The sequence below is a fragment of the Homarus americanus genome, unplaced genomic scaffold (genome assembly GCF_018991925.1).
Source record: "Homarus americanus isolate GMGI-L3 unplaced genomic scaffold, GMGI_Hamer_2.0 scaffold41366, whole genome shotgun sequence".
Taxonomy (NCBI): domain Eukaryota; kingdom Metazoa; phylum Arthropoda; class Malacostraca; order Decapoda; family Nephropidae; genus Homarus; species Homarus americanus.
Genome location: NW_024723541.1, coordinates 7,956,014 through 7,980,736, shown reverse-complemented (window position 1 = coordinate 7,980,736; position 24,723 = coordinate 7,956,014). Strand labels below are relative to the sequence as shown.

The following is a 24,723-nucleotide window of genomic DNA, read 5'->3' as shown; positions in this document are numbered from 1 at the left end:
ACATTTAGATCCTCTTGGTGCGCCACAAAGGCTCCTCGGATCCTCTCTCACTCATGGCCACTCAACTCAACATTTCACGGGGGAGGAAAATACATACTCACTCTTATAAAAATCTGAACAAGTTATTCTCAATTTAATAAGTAACTAAATATTAATAAATATTTACTGTAATAGAATCGAAAGAAGTTATTGAAAACTGTTCTAAAGATCCCTACTACATTAAAACGCTAAATATAAACTCTGCTAAGTTAAGTTTGTTTATAGAGGGACCAGCTGATGGTGCCCTTGAGCGAGCGTAAGTTTAGCCTGGTGAGGAAAGTTGGCACATGTATCTCATCACATTTATTAACTTATCTTTGTCTTACTGTTAACTGCTATCAACTTCTTCTGATACATGGCTACCACTAGCAAACATTTTTGTCGTCTAATTATTATTTCTAGTACGTACTATGTATATGAAAATTCTTATAGGACAATTGTTTTTCGTTTGCTATTTGAAATGGTATGCTCATTAGTGTCAATTGATAAGTTTTATTTAATGATGATGTGACCTTTTACTATCCGGTGAAAATCCAAATGACATAGATAACGAGTTACTTCTGAATTGGGGTCATGTAAACAAGGACTGGCCAGGCTTGAAGTTATTGCAATTTATTTTAAATGTAATTACAATTGTGTGGTTGTAATTAATACTATATGAGATAATTTTAATTTAATTTTCATAAGGTAATTCTTATTGTAGTGGAAGGTCTTGGGATTGCAATTTAGTTTTAATTGAGAATTGAAGTCTCCTCACATGATCGTCCACTTCGGCACCTCAACTACCCTGAGAGATTGGAGCGCCTGAACTTGCCTACCTTATACTACAGACGAGCAAGGAGCGACCTAATTAAGGTGTATAAGCATCTCAAGGGGCACTACTCAGTCGAGTGTCCTTACTTGGAGCTGGCGGACGCTCGCCCCACAAGGGGTCACAGCTCAAGATTGAAGAAGCCGCAGGTTCAGAAAACTGTGAGGACAAACTTTTTCGGAGTGAGGGTTGTGAACTCTTGGAACAATCTACCAGAAAGCGTTGTGACGGCACCGAGTGTGAGCTCTTCCAAGAACAGACTTGACCAACACTGGAGCGGGTTCAGGTACATTCAGGAGCAGGTGCATGTCCAGTACTTGCCAACAGTGAGTAACAGAGGCGTGACCGATCGCCCAAGCGGCTAACGAGCCAATTATTTGGCGAAGAGGATAAAAGAAAAACAAAAGTAACAGAGGCGTGACCGATCGCCCAAGCGGCTAACGAGCCAATCAGTTGTGAAGAGGATAAAAGTAAAAGTAAAAAGAAAATTGTCGCTCTATTAATAGTTCCTTGGGGGCTCCTAGGATATTGAACATTTGTCACTGAGGTCAGCATCAAAGAGACAGACGCTGTCTTACCGACATAGGTGCCTATTCCCGAAGTCTATCACAGTCTATGACTATAGCAGCAGTCGCGGTTTGACCACGTAAGAGGACAGATGTGTGACCATAGGTGCTCCTATTCTCCCGATCGTTACACAAAGGCCACCTCAGTGTCTACCAACTTCCTTCCGCAGGCAAGCATTGCCAGCGATGGGGAGGGGGGGGGGGGGGGGGTCGTAAACGCCCCAGAAAAGGCATCCCCTCTCTCATGGATACAGACATTTCTGATACGATAGTCATAGTGCACCCCACACCCTGCAAGAATCAGACCTCAGTGATTGTGACAGTAACAGTAATGTTTCTATGGGAAACACTTGCCGGAGTGGCAACGCCAATGCCAAGGGCAGCAAGCCCCACCCCCCTCGCCACCCTCCCCTCTGCCGAGTTCCAACCAACCAAGTAAGCTGAATCTGCACTTCCCCAAGGACTCACTGAAAACCGTCGAGGACCGGTTTAATTGGAGAACAAAGTATTGGAGACAACACGGTCTCACCATTCAATTCCAAAAAGGTAAGAACTGTAACTTTATCAAGTGTCAGACACCTAAGGTCTTTGAAACACTTAGTACTGTTGGGTTTGACGGGGTTGTCCTTGAGCCTCCATCAGTTGACGCAGCTAAATGTTACCACATCCTAGTTAAACAATTCCCCCTGAAGTCGAAGAAGCTCGTGACTTTAACCCACGTATACTCAGCATACGTCGACAATACCGGGGGAAGACTCCACAAGCAGAAACCTATCACCCCGGGCCTGCTTTTTATGCCATCGGCTCCCATTGGGGTCACATGTTCACCAACTGCGCCGACGTGATCGTCCAAGATGTCGTTTCTGCACGTAACCATCACTCCTCCGTCTGTGCCCAGAAAATCAAAGACCACCTCAATGAGGTTGGTGTGGGCTATGTTGTTGACCCCAGGTGTTGTAATTGTGGTGGCTGGCACAATGCTGAGGGAGCCACGAATTACCCTAAAGTACCCAAAAGTATAGCAAATAAGGGTAAAATCTTAACGAATATCTGTTATACATACACAAAACATATTTGATAATATTTTTAGTGTAATTTTGTAAAAATAATTTGTAAGATGAAATAATAAACAGCGAAAAACTTTCAGTATTGGCGAACGTTAAATTCCAAAGAGTTCGTGAACAAGGGAGATAACTCAGATCCATCGTGATGCACCTAACCTAACCTAACCTAACCTAACGAAAAGTAAATCCTACGGCTATGTTAAATACCCCAAAGTAACAGAAACATCGGTAATTATATCTCCATTTTGGATAGGTGACTCTTTGGAATTTAGCGTTTTTCGCTGTTTATTATTTCATTATTTTGACTACATTTCAATGAAAACATTATTAATCAGGTTTTACTGATGTAAAACATATATTCATTAAGATTTTACCCTGATTTAATATACTTTTGGGTACTTTTGGGTAATTCGTTGGACCGCAATGCTGACTCACGGCAATGCCCCAAATGCCTGTCTGTCCCAGGGGAAAAGCCTCCCCGAAGGCTGCGTCAACCGCAAACTCCTCCCCCAAAATACCGGGCGCCTCCCTCTGCGTCCCCCTCTGTCTCAAGCAACGCCTCCTTCTTCAACAACACCTGTCTCTGCCTGGCCTCACCTGGCTGCAACACAGCAGTCCCGGCCGTCTCCTAACTCAACTACTACTGGGCCTCCTCCCCGTCTCTACTCTGATGCTGTCAGGTCTTGTGCTCCCACCAATGCCTCCCACAACCCCCCTCCAGTGACACTACACAAATCATATCCCTCTTCCACGAATTTACCAACCATGTTGAAAAAGTCTTTGATACACTCTGTTCCGCCATTTCCGACCGACACCGACTACCCCTGCCCTCAGCTGCTACCCAGTCACTCCCCTCTTCTGGTTTGACATAAGTTGGTAGCCCCCCGTGTGCCCTTCATGCTCAGGGCCTACTCCACTGCCGCCTGGCATCACTGCTGGCGTGGCACCTGCCGGGCCTGCCCCGGTTTACCCTGCGCCTGTTCATGTCTCTGAGCTGTCTCTACCAGAACTCTTATTGGACCTGAGGACACCTCCCTGTCCCCCACCGGCATGCAGGCACCTGGGACCCATCCACTCCTGTTCTCTGCATCGATGGACCACTATGAGGACATGCACGTGGACTATGTATTTACGCTAAGAAGGATGTCCCTTACCAACCTCTCGACGTCCCCCTTGATGCCAACACTACCAACGTACACGCCATCACAATCACACTAAAAGGTATGTCCCTCAATATTGCCAATACCTATGTGCTTCCCTCCACCTCTACTGTACCCGTCCTACCACACCATATCACCTCCACCCCCACCCTCCTTGTGGGGGACCTCAATGCCCGACACCCCAGTCTCTGCTCCCAGGGACCCTACCCAAACTCCTGACTTTATTACTTACAAACCACTGATGACCCTGTTACCAACACCTCTTCCCTCCCTGACCAGATATCCCTCCTCCTAGCGACAGGCCTGGCACTTGACATTATTAGGGACCTGCCACGCTTTGCCATAAACAAATGAATTGTACCGGGAATTTTCCCCACACACACTCATCTTTCTGTCACTTTATGTAACTTGCTGACGAAACCCATGATCCTAAAGGCTTTTATGCCCTTAATGCACAAGTCATGAAGGCAAGCTGCAAGCATGAACAAAGCATGCTTCCCAGATGGGCGCTGTAACCGCTTTTGTGCTTCACCTTGCACAGGATGACAAGGGGGTGCCCAATAAACTAGCCCCCTCGAGTTGCAAATACTGTATAAAAAAAAATATCACTATACAGCACCATAAGAAATTTCAGTCAATCAGCGCACGAGCTGCCTTGGAGTAAAACAGGAAAAAAAATGTGATTTTTCAATGGACAACTTCAACAAAAACATTTGGCTTCGTACATCCCCTACAAACTCGAAACATCACATTTTCAAGTTTCACACAATACATTAACGACGGACCTTCCAGAGCCCACCTTTGACTCCCTGTTCTTCTGTACATTTTTATTTTTATGTTAATAGTTCATAACTTCATTGAGTGGCTTTTTTATTTCCTTGATTTTTTTTTTTTATTTATTTATTTTTTGAGAATTCTACTTTGTTTAGTACCAGATACTCGAGTTTAGTGTATTACCTAGTGCATCAGCATATCTTAAAGTATATGCTGTACCAAAGTTTGCCAAGGTCTGAGGTGTCCCTTGACATTGACAACATTTTATTCCTTACGCGGTTGTTCATTTACTCGGCACCTGTCCAGACACGCCAATTATTAGTTAAGCGGTACATTCCTGAATTTACGTGGGAAGCGGCGCGGACAAGCTGTGCGCTAGGTCGCTCTTACGTCACCGCTGACGTCAGATGATATTTCGAACTGTGATTGGGCCACACATCCTTACCACCCACGCATCTCCTCCGCCGCGAGCTGTGATTGGTCTATTTAACCTTGCTTGCCCAGTCAACAAAACATTACCGAGTTCTTCACCCGCCACCCACCACAGCCAGCCCAATTCAATGATAGTGATAGTGATTGTGAGGATATGGACTTTGAGGGGTTTGACAAGGAGGCCCTGCTAGCCTCTGTGGTGGATAGTGATACAGGTGATACATGTGATACAGGTGAGGGCCAATAATCTGCCCTCTGCCTCGGAACCAACCCCTCATCCCCATGTGCCCAGCCATCTCTTCTACTCACGTAAGTGTTAAAAAACCTAATATTATTGATATTTCTTTTAAATATTAATTGTGTATGCATACCATCATAAATTAAGATGTTATTTTTACTACAACGTACGTATTGTGTCGGAAAAAGGGTAGTCTGGCGGTCGGCCCAGTCTCTATTTTAATTAATCCATATGTTCTGTTATTTCGTTTACGCTTTTCGCGTATACGCGGACCTCCATGGGTTTAATTGACCGCGTAAAACGAGACTATACTGTATTCACTTATAACAAAGTGATCAGAAAATCCTTAAACATTTTCTGGATATTTTTCCCTGGTGTTGTGCATCAGCTTGGTAAACCTTGAGTCGGAATTGACTTGTACGAGGTCAAGTTAAACTAGGTACTCTATAATCAATTTCCTTGCATCTTCTTCATAGTGTAGTATCATTTATTGTGGTACCTTGAGCTGTTTTTTTCCTTGTCTTTTGAATTATCCCTCCATGTTATAGTGTAATACCATCAAGATACATTACCTTCAACATAACTGGCACACATCAACAGGAAACTGTTATGTAGTAATTCAACAACTGATGGTGACAATTGATAACATAGTGGAGTTATGGAAACACAATACAGTATGCTTCTGGTTTTTTTTAAACCAATTCCATCATCTGCAATTATTTCAGAAACGTTGAGATATAATACACCTTCAATACAGTATTTACCCCTCATGCTCTGTCTTGCCAACTGTCCACGTGCTTTTTATTCTTGTGACCCTTTTAATGCAACAGGAAATAATACAGGCTGTTCTTTTGGGGTGTTGGTGGTCCTGTGGTAAGGTGTGTACCCCTCACAATCATGTCCTGGGATCAGTTCCCTGCCCAGGTGAGATGTGAGAAGGGTGTTGTTATCAAATGTGACTTTACTTTATCATCTTCGCTTGTTAGCCACTTGGGTAGTCAGTCACATCTCTTTTACATACTGTTGGCAAGTACTGGCTCCAGAATGTATGTGTGCCTATACCAGCGTTGGTTAATTCCAAGAGTTTATACCACTCATTCCAAAAAAGTTTGCACTGATATTTTTCTGAAGTTGTGACTTCTTGAGCCTTAAGCTGTGTTGCACAGAGGGCAGGTTTCAGGTATGAATATTTGAATGAGGTGATTATAGGCTTCTATTAAGATTGTCCTGGCCTGACTATACAGTAGTATAAGCTAAGCAACTGCAGACATTCTAATCTCTGGGTTACTGAGGTGACATAGTGCAGGCAACAGTCTGGAAGCCCTGCTCTGGACGTTTCCATTCAATTGACAATCATTAGCATATCTTGGGGACCAGACAGGGTGACAGTACTCTAAATGGGAAAGCACTTCACTTATGATAGAGTGACTGTCTAGGTATGTGAATGCCCGTCTTATAAGACCTACTAGCTTAATTACTTGATTCACTTTTTCTCACAGTGGTTTACGAACAGTTTGTTGTCAACATACACAGTCAGGTCCTTTTCATATTTGGTCTCAGTCAATGATGTTTCTTTGTCCAGTTGGCACAACCTAGGTGCATCCTTTTTGCATTTCGTGCATTCAATCTTAACAGCCATTCCTTTGACCACTCCCGAAGCTGAAAGTGATCTTTCTATAGCACTTCACAATCCGTTTGGTTTTTAATTTCACTGAATAACTTGGCATCATCCATGAACATTTGAATTTAGGAGCGTATAGCTTTTGGTATTTTGTTTATGAAGCAAACAAACAACAATGTTACTCCACTAGTCACAAGTACACATGATGATTTTGTTTGCAGTGATGAAGAAAGTCTTCGATCCTTACTAGAACACTATCCCTAATTCCGTACCCTTCGAGGTTTAATTTCCATTATTTCATGGAGAATGCTGTTGAAAGCCTTGGCACACATCCAGCACCTGAGTAACTGCATCAAACAGGAGCATCCAGGCATAAAACCATGTTGGGCATTCCTTTACAAAGTTGTTTCATAGTGAATGTTCCATCATGGCACCTTGTATAATGTTCGCTAGCAGGGCCGCTGAGAGAGCGAGGAAACTGGGATAAATCCCCAGGACTCAGGAAAAGGGGAACCCTCTATAGATATTAAGTATATCTGTAAAGTAGTTTAATTTAATTAAATGGAATGCTAGAAATAGGTCCTATATATAGAAAAAAGTGTCATATAGTTCCAAATTGTTCAAAGGCTAAAAGGGGGGGGGGGGGCACAAATTTATCTTTCCCTGGGAGCCTGGTCAGCTCTCAGTGGCCCTGCTCCCGAGTACAAGTATCCCCCTACAGTATTTACGATGGGGTTACGTTCCTGTAAAACTCATCAAGGTCAAAATATCATAAATTGGGATCATTATAACATGGGGTTCAATGGTATATGTTCCCAGCCAGTCCAACACCCACATGAATCACCGTAGAAAAAATTCCTACAACACAATTAAACAACACTCACCACATCATTATGAACATGCCTGGTCATCATCACATGTCCCCTTCAAGGTGGAGTGGAGACTTCACTCTGACTCCCACGCAGCTTCACAATGTCAAGCTTCACCTCCAGAGAAACAGTTTTCCTGGGTGCCTTGGCCTTCCCAGACATTTTCAAAGTTACACTGTTCACTTCAGTCACAAAAACAGAGTGAACGATGATAATGTTAAAACAATGATAGCGGCCAACACTGCTCACATCATGTTCACAACAACAGAGGCTCTTTACAATCACAAAAACATAATAAAAATCATTTTACTCATCAAAACAAAGTACAATGTAAATGTCAGTGATGTCCTCTCACTGTAAGGTAAAAAAACAAAAAACACTGATGATAAGTAACAACACCGATACTGACTGATATCATTGAGCCCCATGACCACGGGCATGTGCGATCACCATGGAACAAAGTGTGGGACTGTAGTGCACCATGTGGCCGTGTGGCGGTGTGTACATAGACTGCAGCTGACAAGTGCACCAAGAGATATGTTCCATATTCTGCGGTGGCAGCATGATGACTATCGTTTGTGATTTTTGTTTTATTGTAAATAGGAGGTGGTCTTTATACAGCACCATCATTCAAGCAAAATACTGAAGATAGGGAGATCATAAATCGGGGGATACTTGTACTTTACTTTACACACTACGCTGGCTAAATTTACTGGCCTAGAATGATTCATGCAGTGATGATCTTCTTCGAATACTAAATAGGACTCACACATGCCTTTTTCCAGTTGCTGGAGACCTTTTACTCATCCATGCATCTGCAACAGGATTTTAAGGGTCTGCCTACAAACATCACAGGTTTTCTCTGGGTACTCCAGTTTCCTTCTGTAATAACCATGGATAATAAAGTAAGAAAGAACAGACCAAATACCTGAACAAATAGTAAGCTGGCAAGTGATAAAAAAAAATTAAATTAAAAAGCGCACCTCATTAAGCATCTTGATCGTAAAACAAACAAACAAAATATTTTAAGTTAAACAACCAGATATAAGGGATTTACCAAAGTCATATACTGTACTTGTTTACTGTTTATTGTTTATGTTCTTCCACAAAAGAAAAATTACACTTGACATTATTACTGTTACTTAAAACCAAAGTTAAAACATTCTGTGTACTGTACAGTATGGTACAGTACTATCATTACAAGTCTTTGCAATGTGATACTTATCATTGTAGTTTAATTTGGGAAAAAATAAATTATGCATACTAGTCTGCTTTTGTGTAAAAATACATTCACATACTTCACAACAAACCAGCAAGTCGACAGATTTTAGTTGTATAGCCATGAAGGATATTACTTCTGGTCTCAGATCCTCAAGAGATCGTACATTGCACTTTCCTTGTACAGTAACTGGTAACATGAGAGTACGTCCAATTACGCTACAAGAAGAAGACAGCAGCAAAAGTGGCACTGAAACTCTACTGTAACTGGAGGTGTCCTCTCATTTGTCTTTATAAGAAAAACAAAAACACTAAATCTTTGAGAATCATAAGTGTGACACTTTAATGATCATCTTGAAATATTTGGAATTAATTTGCTTTCATTAAGTAGATAATTTTTATTTTTATTTCTCCTTTTCACTTACTAAGAAGTATAGGACACAGTGATTATATATATATATATATATATATATATATATATATATATATATATATATATATATATATATATATATATATATATATATATATATATATATATATATATATATATATATATATATACTGTATATATATATATATATATATACTGTATAGCAGTGTACTGTTTTGGTAATTTCTCAGGGGTATGGATTTCTATATCTGCCTTACATGCTTGCTCTACTATTGACAGAGTATCTTTGGGAAGAAGACCCTTAACATGTATTTAAAACTGTGTGTGATGTGGGAAAAGCTAATATAAAAGCTATTTATTACATATATAAAAACAACTCAACATATAAAAAACATTACACAGAATTAAAAACTAGCTAATAACAGGAACGCAGTAAAATTGTGTTAATTATGTACAACTGAATATGATGAAAAAGAAAGATGTACAGTACTGTATAAACAGCTAATAGTAAGTTTCATCATATGCTCTCTATTGTAAAAATAAATGAGACATATATTATCCATGATCCATTTCCCAACTCCCACTTACTTCGTATTGTTATGTGCTAACTACTCGAGCAATCCTGACCAGACCTGGAAGCACACTCGATACTCTTGGAGGTTCCTACAGGGTTAACATTTAGACCCCAACCTTTATTCAAGTAGTAAACACATAGGCATCTTTGCACTCATACCTACAGAACTGGGGATCAAAACACTGCCTATCCAACAACCAGCATCAAGTGCCTCCACTGACAAATACTTACGTTTTTATGCATAAAACTGTACAGTATTGTGCCAGGTTCCTCGAGCTATTAACATACAGTTTGCCACATAATAGATATTAATTTCCTTTTAGCGGAGAGGTTCTCTGTTTTTGTGCAGTTTCTAACTATATTCCACAAGATCAAGCTATGCATGGTGTCTAACTGTGCACAAGTGACTATGGCATACAGCAAGGGTCTAGTGACCAGGACTTATTTTCTAAGCTGCTTTTAAACTTGCAGGAGATAATCTGCCTCTCACACTAGTTGTTGTGACTGCAGAAAAAGCAGGTTCTGTGGATATCAATTACACTTTACAACACACCTCAGCATACATAATAACTGTTTATTTGTATTACATCTTCAAAAGAACTCAAACTGTACGTCATGTGACCGGTTCATGATAAATAATTTCAATCACAACTCACTCATATAACAAATCTAATTAAGAAAAATATACAGAAAAATATTTGTTAGATCAGGTAGCCATCTTCAAAGACTGTTCATTGGAATGTTTTTAACCTTTGTCTGTGTAGCTTAAACAAAATCCTTTTTCCAATGGCCATTCACAATAATCTCTAGAGTAAGTATTTCCACTACTAGCATGGGGACTGGGTGTCAATGACTATGAGGTGATATACACGAGTAACAGCTAACTAAATTTCTGTGATTTACAAAAATCATAGTTTATGTGACATGTCAGTGCTATGAAGAAAAAAAAAAATATTTTATGACAACAGTTTCATGAAGTCCCTTTTTTGCTACAGATAGTCACAAAGAGTTTTCTACATGTTGGCAAATTGTCCAATGTTTATTATAACTATACAAATTGAAAGACCAGCATCAACAATCACACAAGAACTTGAAAATTAAAAGCTTAAGTTAGTTGGAGTTCATAAATGACTGCAACCATTTTCATTTTTTACCAATATTCAAGTACGTATAGGCAAGTCCATACTGGTTGTCTTCTTTTCTGTGTGAGATTAATTTACAATATATTCTAGGAACATAAGATTACTTTCTGAAGCTTGTAAATTTCTTTGAAAGGTCAATTCAATTAGACCAACTACAATTTTCAAGCACTCGTAGTCTAGACTCACAGAGATAAAACAGTTGTTTCTTTTCCTTTTTCATTCTGAGTTGCATCAAGAATAATCTTGTTTTCTCCTGATTCTTGGAGGATGATGGTAGAATCTTTGGGCTTAATGTCGAGTACAATGCCAATTCCTTCACCTGTATCTGGTGACACACCCGCCTCACTCTCTCCCTCCTCCGGCACAGATGCTAAGTATTCTTCGTTTGTTGTGTACCGCACCTGCATATATAAAACAAACTCTTAATGTTGTCACTTCAATAATACAGCCCTGTACAGGATAATTAAGAGATACTGTATGCACATGTGATACTCTGACAAGTTTTAAAAATATTCTGACATGAAATTTCTCCAACTCACCTTTAAATCTAACCTTTCTTTTCACTATGCTGTTTTCTCTTGATTTTCTATCTCTGTATTTATTCCACCATCCCTTCTTCAGCACTTTTTAAGACAACTATAATCAACTTAAAAAATTTAATTTCTTCATTCAAGCATTGTGGCAGCTAAACCACCTACCTATTGTTTCACCCAGAGTTTCAAAGAATCATTCACTGGCCAGAGGTGTTGAGATGGTTGTAGAAAAATAATTGCCAAATTTACAAAGTTTTGACTCCAGGTCTCTGAATCAACATGTTAAAAAGTACCAACAGTATAGTGAAATTTTGACCAAACTCAAAATTTTGGTAGAATGTAGTTTTCCTTTAATATCCTTCTTAGCATGATGTACTGTATCTCTTTATCGCCAGTTTAGTATTTTGAGATTTTATTAAAATTTTTCAAACACTTTATTGGTTATGCTTTGAAAACAAAAGTCAGCCAGACTAATAGAACTCGTGATGTATGGTATTGTAAAGTATATTCACTCAACTCCGTTAAACAGGGAATAATAATAATAATAATAATAATAATAATAATAATCATTGAAAGTGATATAGTTTAGAAAAATAAGTTGATAAATGTAGGATAAATACCGTAGAAGAAATAATCTGATGTATGTTAAGAGAAAAATTAACTTCAAACACTAAAGATACTGTACTTAAATCATTACATTAACCAATACATATATTAATCTTCCTCTAAATTATTAAGTCTGAAAGTTTATTTACAGCAATTATGAACAAGATATAAAAATAGATTACCGGCATGTCATTTTGACAATAGCGTCGTTGGACAAATGGAACAATACAATGAAGAGCGGCGCAGATAAACAGTAGTCCACCAGCGGAATAGAAGGAGACATCATAGCTCTTTGTAGCATCATAAATGGATCCTGTGAAAGAAAGTGTGTATTAAATAGGGGGAGTAAATCTGATTAACTCTCTTACTGTTTTGATTTCATAGTTATATTAATTCATCTATTTTATTCCACAAAATGCAACATTCACTTTAGTTTGCAAAAGTACATGTGTCTTTTTTAAGGTACAGAATGTAAAGGGAATTGGGCAGTTCAAAGATAAGACCAGCAACCTTCCCAAGACAAGGTGTGGTGAGACAACAAGCATAAGAAGCTTCACATAATACTGTAGACAGATCAAGGAACACACAGAGGAATGGTTCACAAAGTCACAAGTCAACAAATTTTTGGCAGTAACAGGAAATCAAACCATCATTTCATGTCTGTGTAAAAAAGCATAGTAAAATATAATCAATTCTAATAAGTATTGTTAGTAGCTTTTGTCATTTTGTAAGTAGTGTTAGTAGCTTTTGTCATTTTGTAAGTACTGTAGTGTTAGTAATTTTTTGTCATTTTCAAAAACTGTGTATGTAGCTCTTGTCAGAGTCAAGGAAAACACATAGTACAGTGACTGAAAATAACATTGTACATTTATAGCTGTTAGTTGTATGCAATGTAAACTGAACAGAAGCCAAGTAGCAGTGTCACTAAAAGCTAAATTTTGGGTAACTTACCTCATAACATACCTTTCTCTGACTTCAAGTGTCCTTTGAATAATAGACATAACCAACAAATTTCTGGCATATACTGACCTTGTTTTATATGGTGACAAATGGTATCTTGCAGTTACCACATAAAGTATTTGACTTATCACGATCAATGTTCATGCATAATTCAGTTTACTGAAGCTTCCTCATCACATAGCAAAGACTGAGGCACAAATTTCACCATGCAGTAAACAATGTACAGTGCTGCACTACAATCACACCGTACTGTACTGTACAAATTTATTCACACATATTGTGTGGCATTTTCATAACTTCTATGAATAACAATAATACTAATCGCCAGACCTAGACTTGAATTTTCATACAGTACTATAAATGTAGGTTTGGTTATGTTATGTTTGGGGATGAATAGGTAAGGAGTTAATTATAGGATAGGTTTATGTTAGGAGTAGAGTAGGTTTATGATATGGAAAGCCAGGTTAGATAGAAGTACTGTATGGTAATATCCTGCACATGTACTTTGAGTCTGGGGATTAGTGGATCCTCATATAAAACTTTTACAGAAAAAATCCTTAAAATACAGTATAAACACAGCTACAAGCACTACCACTACCACTCAGTGCTTGTCAGTTGCCAAAAATTTTTAAAGAAGAAAGGTTATCATACAAAATATTAAGTGTTACACACACAGTAGTATACCTTCCATATATTGTACTGTACTCAAACAGTAAGTGGCATAAAAAGTGACCTATGTTCAAACTATGCTCAACTATTAGACAACACAATTTACAAGTCATCCCAGGGTGGCAGCCATATGGACTTTGCATCACATACCAAAGGCAGGTGGAGATAGGATATGTCCTGTATATACAGTACTGTATCTTCTATAGTTTGGCTATTTGTAAATAAGTTGAGTTTTTATAACAAGTCAATAAAGATATGCTTACTGTATATTACTACAGTAGTACCAATTCACAGCAGATATCAACCACACATTTCCTCCTCAATAAAGATTAAAACCAATTGACTGCCACAGCCTCGTGCAATAACCAATCTGCCAGTGCCCAAATAATTATACTGTACCACATACTGTACTGTAAATTGATTTAAAGTGAAGTAATACAAATTTGGTATAAGATCCACAAAAAATATAATGTATGCAAAAGAAATCTGACATTTAACATTAATGAAGACCATTTAAATTTTAATTAAAAAACTGATTGTTATAAAACCTATTGACTAGGGAATGATGGTTAAATAATGACTGGCAGATGCAGCACTTAAACAAATGACAATACCATAATTAATATAATGCCATGGCATTTGCTATCATCACTCTAGTAGTATAATTATTTGGGTCAATTATGTTTTAATTTGGAAAAAAAAAATTACAGGTACAGTATTGTGTTATCCTCCTGGTATGTTTAAAACCTGTATTATCATTTCCTGGTACAGTGCAATAATTCCTTACTAAGTATCTTGTTTTATAAATTAGTATACACAGTAAGTTTAAAAAAGAAAAAATCGAGCTAAAAAGATTGATGAGGCCATAAACATTGACCTTGACAATTGCGGATTGTCCACTGTGTGGATTCTTAAAATTTCTAATAGTAATTTGTTTTTCCTAGTACTGTAGCTGAGTATAAGAGAGAATGTACAGTTTCAGTGCAGTTTTGATCTAATTCAGGTTACCGTATTTTGCTCTCTTGCTTAGCAGAGCCTGTATAGTCCAACACATTATATTAGATGAGAAAAATAACAAAAGAACATTCAACTTGAACAAAATTACCAAACTCTGGGGACCAATCTTAGAAGTTATAACTAATTTGTAGTATTATTTTGGGCTATTAGGTAAATAATGTAAGAAATATCAAAACAAGGTTATTATAATAAGTGACATTGGCTAAGTTAATCAAACACTCTCTACTCATATCTCAACTGCACTAGTGTACAAATGAACTCTTTACTCTTACATTTAACTTGACCAGCATTTTAATACAATTTAAATAAGGCAAGAATCATGTTATAGGAAATACAACAAGCTAGATATCTTAATATATCTTATAGATTATAGTATACAATTATGGCTAGTGAAGTGAAAAATCCAAAGAAAATTATATTTGCTCACCTCTCACACAATGTCACTTTGATTACTTCAATTCTAAATGTTACTCTGCTTTGACAAAAAACTAAAAACCAAACAAAAAATTATTCAAAATGAGATAGAGTAATTTATCTTGGATGTGGTCGTCAAGAATTACACTGGTTATGAAGTGCTGCAGCATTAGGTGAATCCCCATTTGGAGGACTGTCACCCCGCCTGGTTCCTGAGATATCCTAGATACCCAGTTGATTGAAAATGTCCAAAGGAGGGCCACCAGACTGGTGCCTGTGCTACTTCACCTAACTGAGGTGCTCTAACTGCCTAGCTTATACTACAGATGGGCAAGGGATGACCTAATTGAAGTTTATAAACATCTCAGAGGGCACTAGTACTGTACTTGGTCGAGTCTCCATACCTGGAGCTGGCGGTCGCATGCCCCACATGGGGTTACAGCTCAAGGTTGAAGAAGCCACATGTCCAGAAAACTGTGAAGGCAAACTTTTACAGAGTGAGAATTGTGAACTTTTGGAACAATCTGCCAGAGAGTGTTATGATGGCACTAAGTGTGAGCTCTTTCAAGACCAGAGCAAGTTCAGATTCATTGAGGAGCCAGTGCATGCTCAGTACTTGCCAACAGTACGTAACAGAGACGTGACCGATCTTCCAAGTGGCTAACGAGCCGATCAGTGATGGAGAAGATAGAAGTAAAATAAGAAAAATTAATAGCATGGGTGTGTAAGTGTGTGAAGTGAACGAGTGTGTAGATTTGGCATGTTGCCAAATTAGACTGTCCCTGTAGCTACATCTCCTAGCTCTCCCTCTACCAGGTCAAGCTGTGTTATTGTTATTTTTCAACGAGTATTTTCTGGTAGATATACATATTTTTTTTTTAACTGTTACATGCACATACAGTACTGTACAATCATTCATACAGAATGTGTAAAATAAATAAAAGAAATGATTATCATAAGGTCGAAAACGTAAGGAGAATAAATATTTCTTATGTCTGCTGGAGTTAGCCTACAACCATGGGAGGAGGAAGCACGCTCCTGTCTTCCATGTCCTTAATGAAACGATTGGCAATGCACTATTTTTATTTTATTTATTAGTGCAGGTGCTCCTCTACTTACGAATGAGTTACGTTCCTGAGGCTTGTTTGTAAGTCCAACTTTACTCTTGTAGATACCAAACATATTGTACCAAACATATTGTAAAAAATTTAAAGATTATGAATATTTAGTGCAGCTATACCCTTTAGTACAGCCTTAAAACCTGGCTCATTATTCTCCTCTTGGGTAATGTTTGTTCTATCTGGAATTTTCTTCAAAATAATCCAGTCTCATCCATATTAAACACCTGTTCTGGCAAGTAACTCCCCTCAGTGATGATGTTTGTATCTCTGAAAGTTTGTAAGTTGAACGTTCTTAAGTAAAGGAGCACCTGTACAGTATTAGTTTTATTCATTCCTCACGTACGAGTATACATAAAGGGATACATTAGACCGCGGAGGGATAAAGATGCCACACTAATCCCCGGATACTCAAAATTCAATGACGTGGTTTGTGAAATGATATACAGAGTTAAGACAATGGATACCCAAAATTTGTGGATTAGAAATCCGTGGTTGGTGAGGGTCTACTGTACAGGTACTGCATACCTCACTGCAGACATTTAAATCACACAAGTGTTCCAACATAAAAAAAATTAAAGTTCAGAAAACCTTATTCAGTTCTATAAAATGGAGGGTTTGCATGTAAAGAATGGGAGTGAATAAAAAATACAAAGGAAAGAAGGTGGAGGGAGTGCTGGGTGGACTGAGGGGACAACTATTTCTCATGCTCATCAGCCCATGATCCCTTTATAATGACAGTATACAATTTCACCATAATTCCCATATTATTTAGGTTCATTTGGTGCCAGGTTAATAAAATATTATTTTACAATAATCAATTCCCCCCAAATCCCAAATGAGTTATTGTGTCGTATTATATTCCTGGACTCTTGTTTACAGAACAAGATCAGCTGACCGTTCCTGCTCTCCCTAATAATGTGCCAACACTCACCATCTCTCAAGCACCAAGAAGGTTGGTGCTCACCACAGGATCTTTCTTCAGCACTTTGTAAATATTGTAACATACAGTGTTTGTCAGAAGTTAATAAATATTATTATATTGTAGTGTATAATATGCCTCCATATGCCCAGGTTTATTCATTATCAGTTGTCTAAGTGTACCGTACAAGTAGCAAATTTGAGGCAACTTGTACAGGTTGTACCTCTAATCCGGCAACCTCGGGACCTGACCAGTGTCGGACCATGGAAATTGCCGGACCATGGAAATTCACCCTTTTCCTGGATAGATAGTGACTTGTGCTTATGCTTGGAAGCACTAGCAACACTTTCTCTGCATCATGGTCTCTTTGAAGGGTTAAATGTCGTATAGTAGCTTCTCAAATTTCGCGAGTTTTTAATTCTTAACGTATTTTATTGGAACACACAAAAAAATAAATAAATAAAAATTTCGACGGCGGAAACTTGACTTTAGACGGGTTTTGAACGGCCCGCCAACGTGCATAATTGTGTAAACAGCGTCATTTCTCTTATGTATAAGAGATTCATCATTGTTTATTACTGAATGTCTTTTTTATTGAATTAATGTTTATGTGTGCAAAATGAGCAATACAATTCATTAATAATACGTTGAATATTAAAACACACGAGGAAATGACACAGCATTGTTTTCGTTGATTACAAAACCAGTGACTGACTGGTTCTACATATAAAACTGAAGAAAATAAGACCTTGGTTGTAGCTGTAGTAAAATTAATATGGTTGTTTTAAGTAATGTTATTTAATGTTAATAAATGGAACAATAGAAGTAGCTAATGATAATGGTAAAGAAAAAGAGAGATCGCGTATGTAAGTGCGCATGCGCACACGTGAAAACATATCGTCATTACTTTACATAAGAATATGAAAGCAACACTTATTTACTGTTCATATATATTTTAATTAATGTTTCTGAATTTGTTTTTATTGAATTAATGTACGTGTGTGCAAAATTAACAATACAATTTATTAATAATACGTGGAATATTAGAGGAGACGAGACGGCTGCCGGCATTGTTTATGTTAAAGCTTACAAAACCAGTGACTGATTGGTTCTACATATAAAACTGAAGAAAATAAGACCCTGATTTTAGCTGTAGTAAAATTAATGTAAAAAAATTAATATGGTTGTTTGAAGTACCTGTAATGTTATTTAATGTTAATAAATGGAACAATATAAGTAGCTAACCATTAATGGTAAAAAAAAAGTGAGACTGCGCGTATGTAAGTGCGCACATGTGAAAACATATCGTCATTACTCTACATAAGAATATGAAAGCAACACTTATTTACTGCTCATATATATTGAAGGGTTAAATGTTGTACTCTGTATAGACAAGCAGAGAGAGAGAGAGAGAGCAGCCGAACTGCCGGATGTAAACAAACCTTAATTTCCCGCGGCTTTTTTTTTTTTTAAGGGGATTAGCCCACCCGGGCATAGGTCACTGACCCACATTGGGGCCTGAGGGGCAAAAATTTAATACTCCTGTAATAATAATAATAATTCAGATAAAAAAAAAAAAAAAAAAAAAAAAAAAAAAAAAAAGAGCTGCCTATCTACCTATTGGACAAACTAAAATCGTTCTGGACCACGGGAGTCTCCGGACCACAGAATGCCGGACTAGAGAGGTACAACCTGTATCACTCAAAGGTAATAAATAACATTATGAACATATCTCTATATCAAATACTATATACCCTGTAGTATGTTATAATGACCCCTTTGTAAATAGATTTACTAATTATATTAATCCTTATGGGTAAAAAATGCCTTGTTATAGAACTTTTCACTACAAGTTGTGTTTCTCTAGAACACATCCCCAACGTATAATGAAGATACTCTGTATCATTTTAAAATCATAGGTATGAATTACGGTAAATAGAATAAGAGAGCAAATTTTGAGAAATCTGAACGTAATGAAATTTTTTTTTTATCTCACAACACCATAAGGTACACACTATAATCGTCTACATAGTTATATGAACATAGAATACAAGTTCCTGATCTCCTTTTTGTAACTGTGATATAATCAAGAATGAAAGAAGATACCCCTGTATATTTGTAAAGAAAATGCTTGAAAAGAACATTTCCTTTAGTTTTGAAATACCTGTATACAGTTTAATTTCTCTCAGCTCATACTACAAAGGATGCAGATAATTTCTCTAAACTAATGTACATTAAGCTAATGTACTAATGTACATTCAGCTAATCTTCTAAGTAAACTAAAAAGTAGTAAATTTACAATAGTGATTGTTAGAAGATTAAAGAAAACAAGATCAAGTTAGTTTAAGAATATTCTAGTACTTAAGTAAGATTTAAGGTATCACACCACTATTAAACAAATATTAAGTACTGTATATTATGATATAACTAAGCAAATGAGTTACAAGAAACACTCTTTAAGTTAGTAAGACTCATAAACTTTCTGGAGGTTTCATCTCTTAACTAGACATAGCACAAACACCACTGATGCAAACAAAAGAAGAGAGCCTTTGGCATGGGAACTCTGAGACTAGCTATTTATCCCCCAAGTTTAGGTGGGCTGTGTGGTGAAAAGTGTGTCCACCTGTCTATTTGTAAAATCTTGTCTATCAATGTCAATGGAATTTCATACCACTTGGTAGATATACAGTGATCCCTCGGTTAACGAATTACCTTCCATAAGATTCTTCACTTCGGTTAACGAGCAAACCCTCGGTTAACGAATTCCTTATGAATTTTTCCCAACATGTTTTCGCCTGCTCACCAGCTGTAGTATTAGTACGTCAATACAGTACAGTGACCCCTCGTTTAACGAACGCCTCGGTTAACGAAATTTCGGTTAACGAACTGCCTTCCGTAAGGATCTTCAATTCGGTTAACGAACAAAAATTCGGTTAACGAATTTCTTACGAACCGACCTCAACATGTTTTCGCTTGCACTGACCGGGCAACCAGCTTTAGTATCAGTCCGCCAATACATTAATCGGTTCTAGGGCTTAAATTCCATACTATTTTAGTAAATATCAAGAAGTTTATACTATTCAATAATTTTAAAAGTTTAATATTAACTTTTTTAGTCATTTTAACAATTATTGAACATAATTGAAGGTAAAGAAACTAGTTTCTGGCGTGCCATCCAGCCTGTTAACACACCAGACAGGCGTTAGTCTCTCTCTGTTTTCAGTGGAGGTAACATCTTGCTTGAGACTCTCTTCAACTAAATGCTTTTTTCTGTGTTTCCAAGCAAATTATTGGTCATTTTGAAATATATTTTACATATTGACAATATATAATGCAGTGCAGTGTTGATTTAAAGAAAATAATCTTGAAATACACCAAGAGAACTAAAATTTTATGGATGAAATGGTGCCATGGGGTGACTTCTCTTCCACCCCAATGCCTTTTCTTCTTCCTTCTCCTCCACCCCCATTCTAATTCCCATCATCATCATCATCATCCAGGAGCCTTCTACATACACACCTCAAAGTAAGTGAACTTTTCTACCATTTTTGTTGAATTTAGGCAAATCTCGGTGAGCTGGAACCAATTACCCAAAAACCCATTGAAACAATGGTTTCGGTTAACGAACGACCTTCTGGAACGGATTGAGTTCGTTAACCGAGGGGTCACTGTACTCAGTTTTAGGGCTTAAATTCGTTACCATTTGAGTAAATATCAAGAAGGTTGTACTATTCAATAATTTTCCAATTCTTATATTAAAGTTTTTAGTAATTTTAACAATTATTTAACATAATTGAAGTACAGGGAACTAGTTTTTAGCGTGCCAAACAGCCACTCAACACACCCAAAATGGCGTCAGTGTGTGTCCCTGCTCAGAGGAGGAAGCATCTTGCTTCAGACTCCCTTGAACATAAAATATTTTTACATTTTTACAGTACAATTATTGGTCATTCTGAAGTTTAGTTTACATATTGACAATATATAATGCAGTGCAGTGTTGATTTAAAGAAAATAATCTTGAATTCCACCAAGTGAACTAAGATTTTATGGGTGAAATGGCGGCATGGGGTGACTTCTCTTCCACCCCACTGCCTTCTCTTCTCCCTTCTCCTCCACCCCCATTCTAATTCCCATCATCATCAACCAGGAGCCTTCTACATGCACACCTCAAAGTAAGTGTACTTTACTGCATTTATTTTTAGTTTGTATGTAATTTTCGGTGAGCTGGAACCAATTACCCAAAAACCCATTGAAACAATGGTTTCGGTTAACGAATTTTTCAGTTAACGAGCAACCTTCTGGAACAAATTGTGCTAATTAACCGAGGGGCCACTGTAGTGTATGTGGATTAATGATGTGGAAGTTCCATGACGGTGAAGCTTTTCTTTCTGATGAGGTTTGGTTCCTCTGTTATCCAAAAAGCCACACACAGGGGGATACAAAATATTCAGATGGCTCTTGTTAAATTCAGGGACATTAACAAGGTATAAACTCTAGTACAAATCACATTCCCAAAAACATAAGACAAAATTTACTTATCATTAGGTTTATAAAAAAAAATAAATGATATTTGATATTACTGCCTATGAATTCTTTACTTTTCAAGAAATCTGAATCAAGTTAAAGGAATGAAAATTATCCCACGGTTACACATTGTGAATAGAATATATACTATACCTGTACTCCAATTACAAATTCACAAATTTAATTTTTAACTATACACACTGTACTATAAGCAACTAGGACAAGACGTTCTTGTTAAAAAGGTGACTTTTAACAGGTAATATATTTCTTTTTCTTTTTTACAGAGAATATGGTACAGAACACAATAAATGTATCCACTTTAACCTGGAAATAATTATGTCAGTTGTAATGTATATACAAAATCAAGCCTTCAGTGAAGAAACATGATGCAGTACCAAATGCCTAAATTTCAGCACACATAAGTTTTAGCAAGATGCTCATCATTACCCACCAAGAACATCACAAGGCAGCTCCACAAAATCAATCTAGAACTATGTACTGTATGTACTGTATATTAATCCCCTATCCTCCACACATATTGGCAATACAGATTCTTGTACAAGGTTTTCACTTTTGGTTAAGGCAAGAAGACCAAGAGAGCATATCATGAGGTTGACTCAAATGTTGTAAATCATTAAAACACTGGACAAACAATAGTGACTGAGTGATGGAATGAATGCAGGTAAGCTTAGATGTTAAATAAGACTGAAGTCATACTTTGTGTATTGTTAGATAAGAGAAGATTTTTCTCCTGGAATAATTTGAACCTCTAGCTCTGACAGTCAGTCAAATCAGTCAATTTCAGCAGCAGTTAATTCAAAGTGAAAACCCTGCTTGTACAGTACATGCAGTAATACTTTCTATGTATAAGCTTTCAAATCACTTCAATCAAAGTATGTACAGTATACTGTACCATATATATTATTTTCTCAACCATCTACTCACTGCATTTACCAATATATTAAACCATTCAATGCAGTTGGTCTGAATTTCAAGTATAGCCTTAATACAGTAATACCCCGATTTACGTGGTCAATTGAACCTGCAGAGGTCCCCGTAAAATGAGAAACGCGTAAATGGAATAACAGAACATATGGGATTAACTGAAATAGAGACTGGGCCGACTCCCAAACTCCACTTTTTCCGACACAATACCTATGTTGTAGTAAAAATAACATATTAATTTTATGATGGTATGCACACAATTAATATTTAAGAGAAATACAGTCGCCAGGTTAATGTCCATTCAAATAATGGACTCAACTCCCCCCTCTTCCCACGCTCGCTGGCTCCTCCCTCTCTGAGAAATGTTTGGGTGAAAACACTAGATTTTAAGGTATAGTAATAAATATTACCTCAAACTAAAGTTAGGATAATATAATTGACATTGCTGGATTCCTTGCAAGACCAGGAATATTTTGAATATACACGTCATATATTTTGCACAAAAGATAACATATTTGCTCTGAGTAAAAAAAATTCTTACATTAGATCTAAAATTTGTATGTCTAATGCAAAATTTATGATGTTTATATTCAAAATGATCATCATATTGTAAGAATTCCAGCAATGTAAATCATATTCTGGCTGGGTAATTTGTATGAATTTTATGAGCTAAATAAAAAAATTATACTTCACCCGCGTATATAAGTAGATGCACAGCATAAAGTGGGAATTCCAGTTCTGGCAGGGTACCGCGTAAATGTAGAAACGCGTAAACAAGAACCGCGTAAAGCGGGATATTACTGTAATGGGTTTCCATTTACATACATGGCATGTATACAGTGAATGGGTTAATCCCTTCATTACCACAAACCAAAACCACAGTACAGTAATGTATTTACAAACTGTTACCATAGATATGGTATGATTGTACCATAGCTTTGGTATGTGGTACAGAAGTGGTTATTTACGGTACTCAAACTATGGTGGTGCTAAAACACTTGTTTAATAATTTTCTTGAGAAAGCAGTTTAGCGTTGTTTGCTTTCATATGAAATGACAGAAAAGAACAAATGAGTGTTTCAGCTGTAATATGAAAGACATTGCAGAGACAGAGTTTCATTATAGCAAGGAAACAAAGTTTGTATAATGCATAGATACAATAGTTTGAGAACTTAGACTGAAGCAAAACTGATAATGTACAAAGTACCACCAATGGAGACTGCAGTATGTACATGGCCAAAGAAAGTGAGCCTTGGAAGACAAAATCCATATGGAGTAACATTTTCTATAAGACCTGAAAGGAGTACTTTTATGGGTGATTATCATCACTCTATTATTTAAAAATTTTACAGTATCCTATGTAGTAAATGAAGTTAATGTACAATTAATTTTCTCTTCTTTTTTCATATTTCTGGTAGTAAGGAAATATGATTTTTTTTAGGCTATTTAATGTAAAATAATACTCCAAACTGAAGTTCTATTAATAATTTGGGAGTAAATTCACCAGGAACATGAGCTACCTAGATGATGAGGCAACCTCAGGGATGGACTTACCAGAGATGGGTGCGCCCACCATAGATGCAGAACCACGGAAGAGGATGAGCAGCCCAAAGGCATTGGTGAGCTGCGACAGGCCAAGAAGTTGTACCAAGATGATGGATGAGAGGGAGATGTAGGCCGCTGCAATAGAGCCCTTCTGAGGTTAGTGCGCGTGTTTCTACCTATTTCTACCCACTACAGTACTTTGCTTACATTACCAATACAGTTGCTATAGAGCAGATGTTACTTCAGCCATTAGACTCTTATGCCAAGCAGAGCGCACCTGAAAAAGCTGCTGAAAATTAGAAGGTATTTCCCTTATGTACAGTGCCCAAAAATACCGAACTCGAGGAGTACCAAAGTAGTTCTTGATTGTTCCATTGTTTAGAATATAAATTATGCGTGACTCATCTGTTTTCCTTCAAGCCAAGCCTTTTCCTTGAGGAGTTTGTTGTAGGCAGTGCATCTAAAAAAAAAATGCATCAGCTTACTAAAGCAACACAATGAACCAGAACTCACAATGTGGACAGAAGATCTGGAATTTCAGCACGCCATACTTAATGTTTATTGGGGGG

At 37.3% G+C, this 24,723-nt stretch overlaps 1 protein-coding gene across 6 annotated transcripts in view; it reads right to left on the bottom strand.

Annotated features, from left to right (window-relative positions):
* Positions 1-8,644: 8,644 nt before the first annotated feature.
* Positions 8,645-24,723, bottom strand: part of LOC121863625 (monocarboxylate transporter 14-like) — a 109,041-nt gene continuing 92,962 nt past the window's right edge. For 5 of the 6 annotated variants that reach the window (XM_042362376.1, XM_042362377.1, XM_042362373.1 and 2 more), the window contains 3 exons: positions 24,164-24,289; positions 12,224-12,354; positions 8,645-11,303 (listed from right to left, as the gene is read on the bottom strand). In XM_042362376.1, coding sequence (XP_042218310.1) covers positions 11,085-11,303; positions 12,224-12,354; positions 24,164-24,289 — 476 coding nt within the window. In that variant the 3' untranslated portion in view covers positions 8,645-11,084. The remainder of the gene's footprint in view (positions 11,304-12,223; positions 12,355-24,163; positions 24,290-24,723) is intronic. The other variant, XM_042362379.1, reaches the window with a different exon arrangement.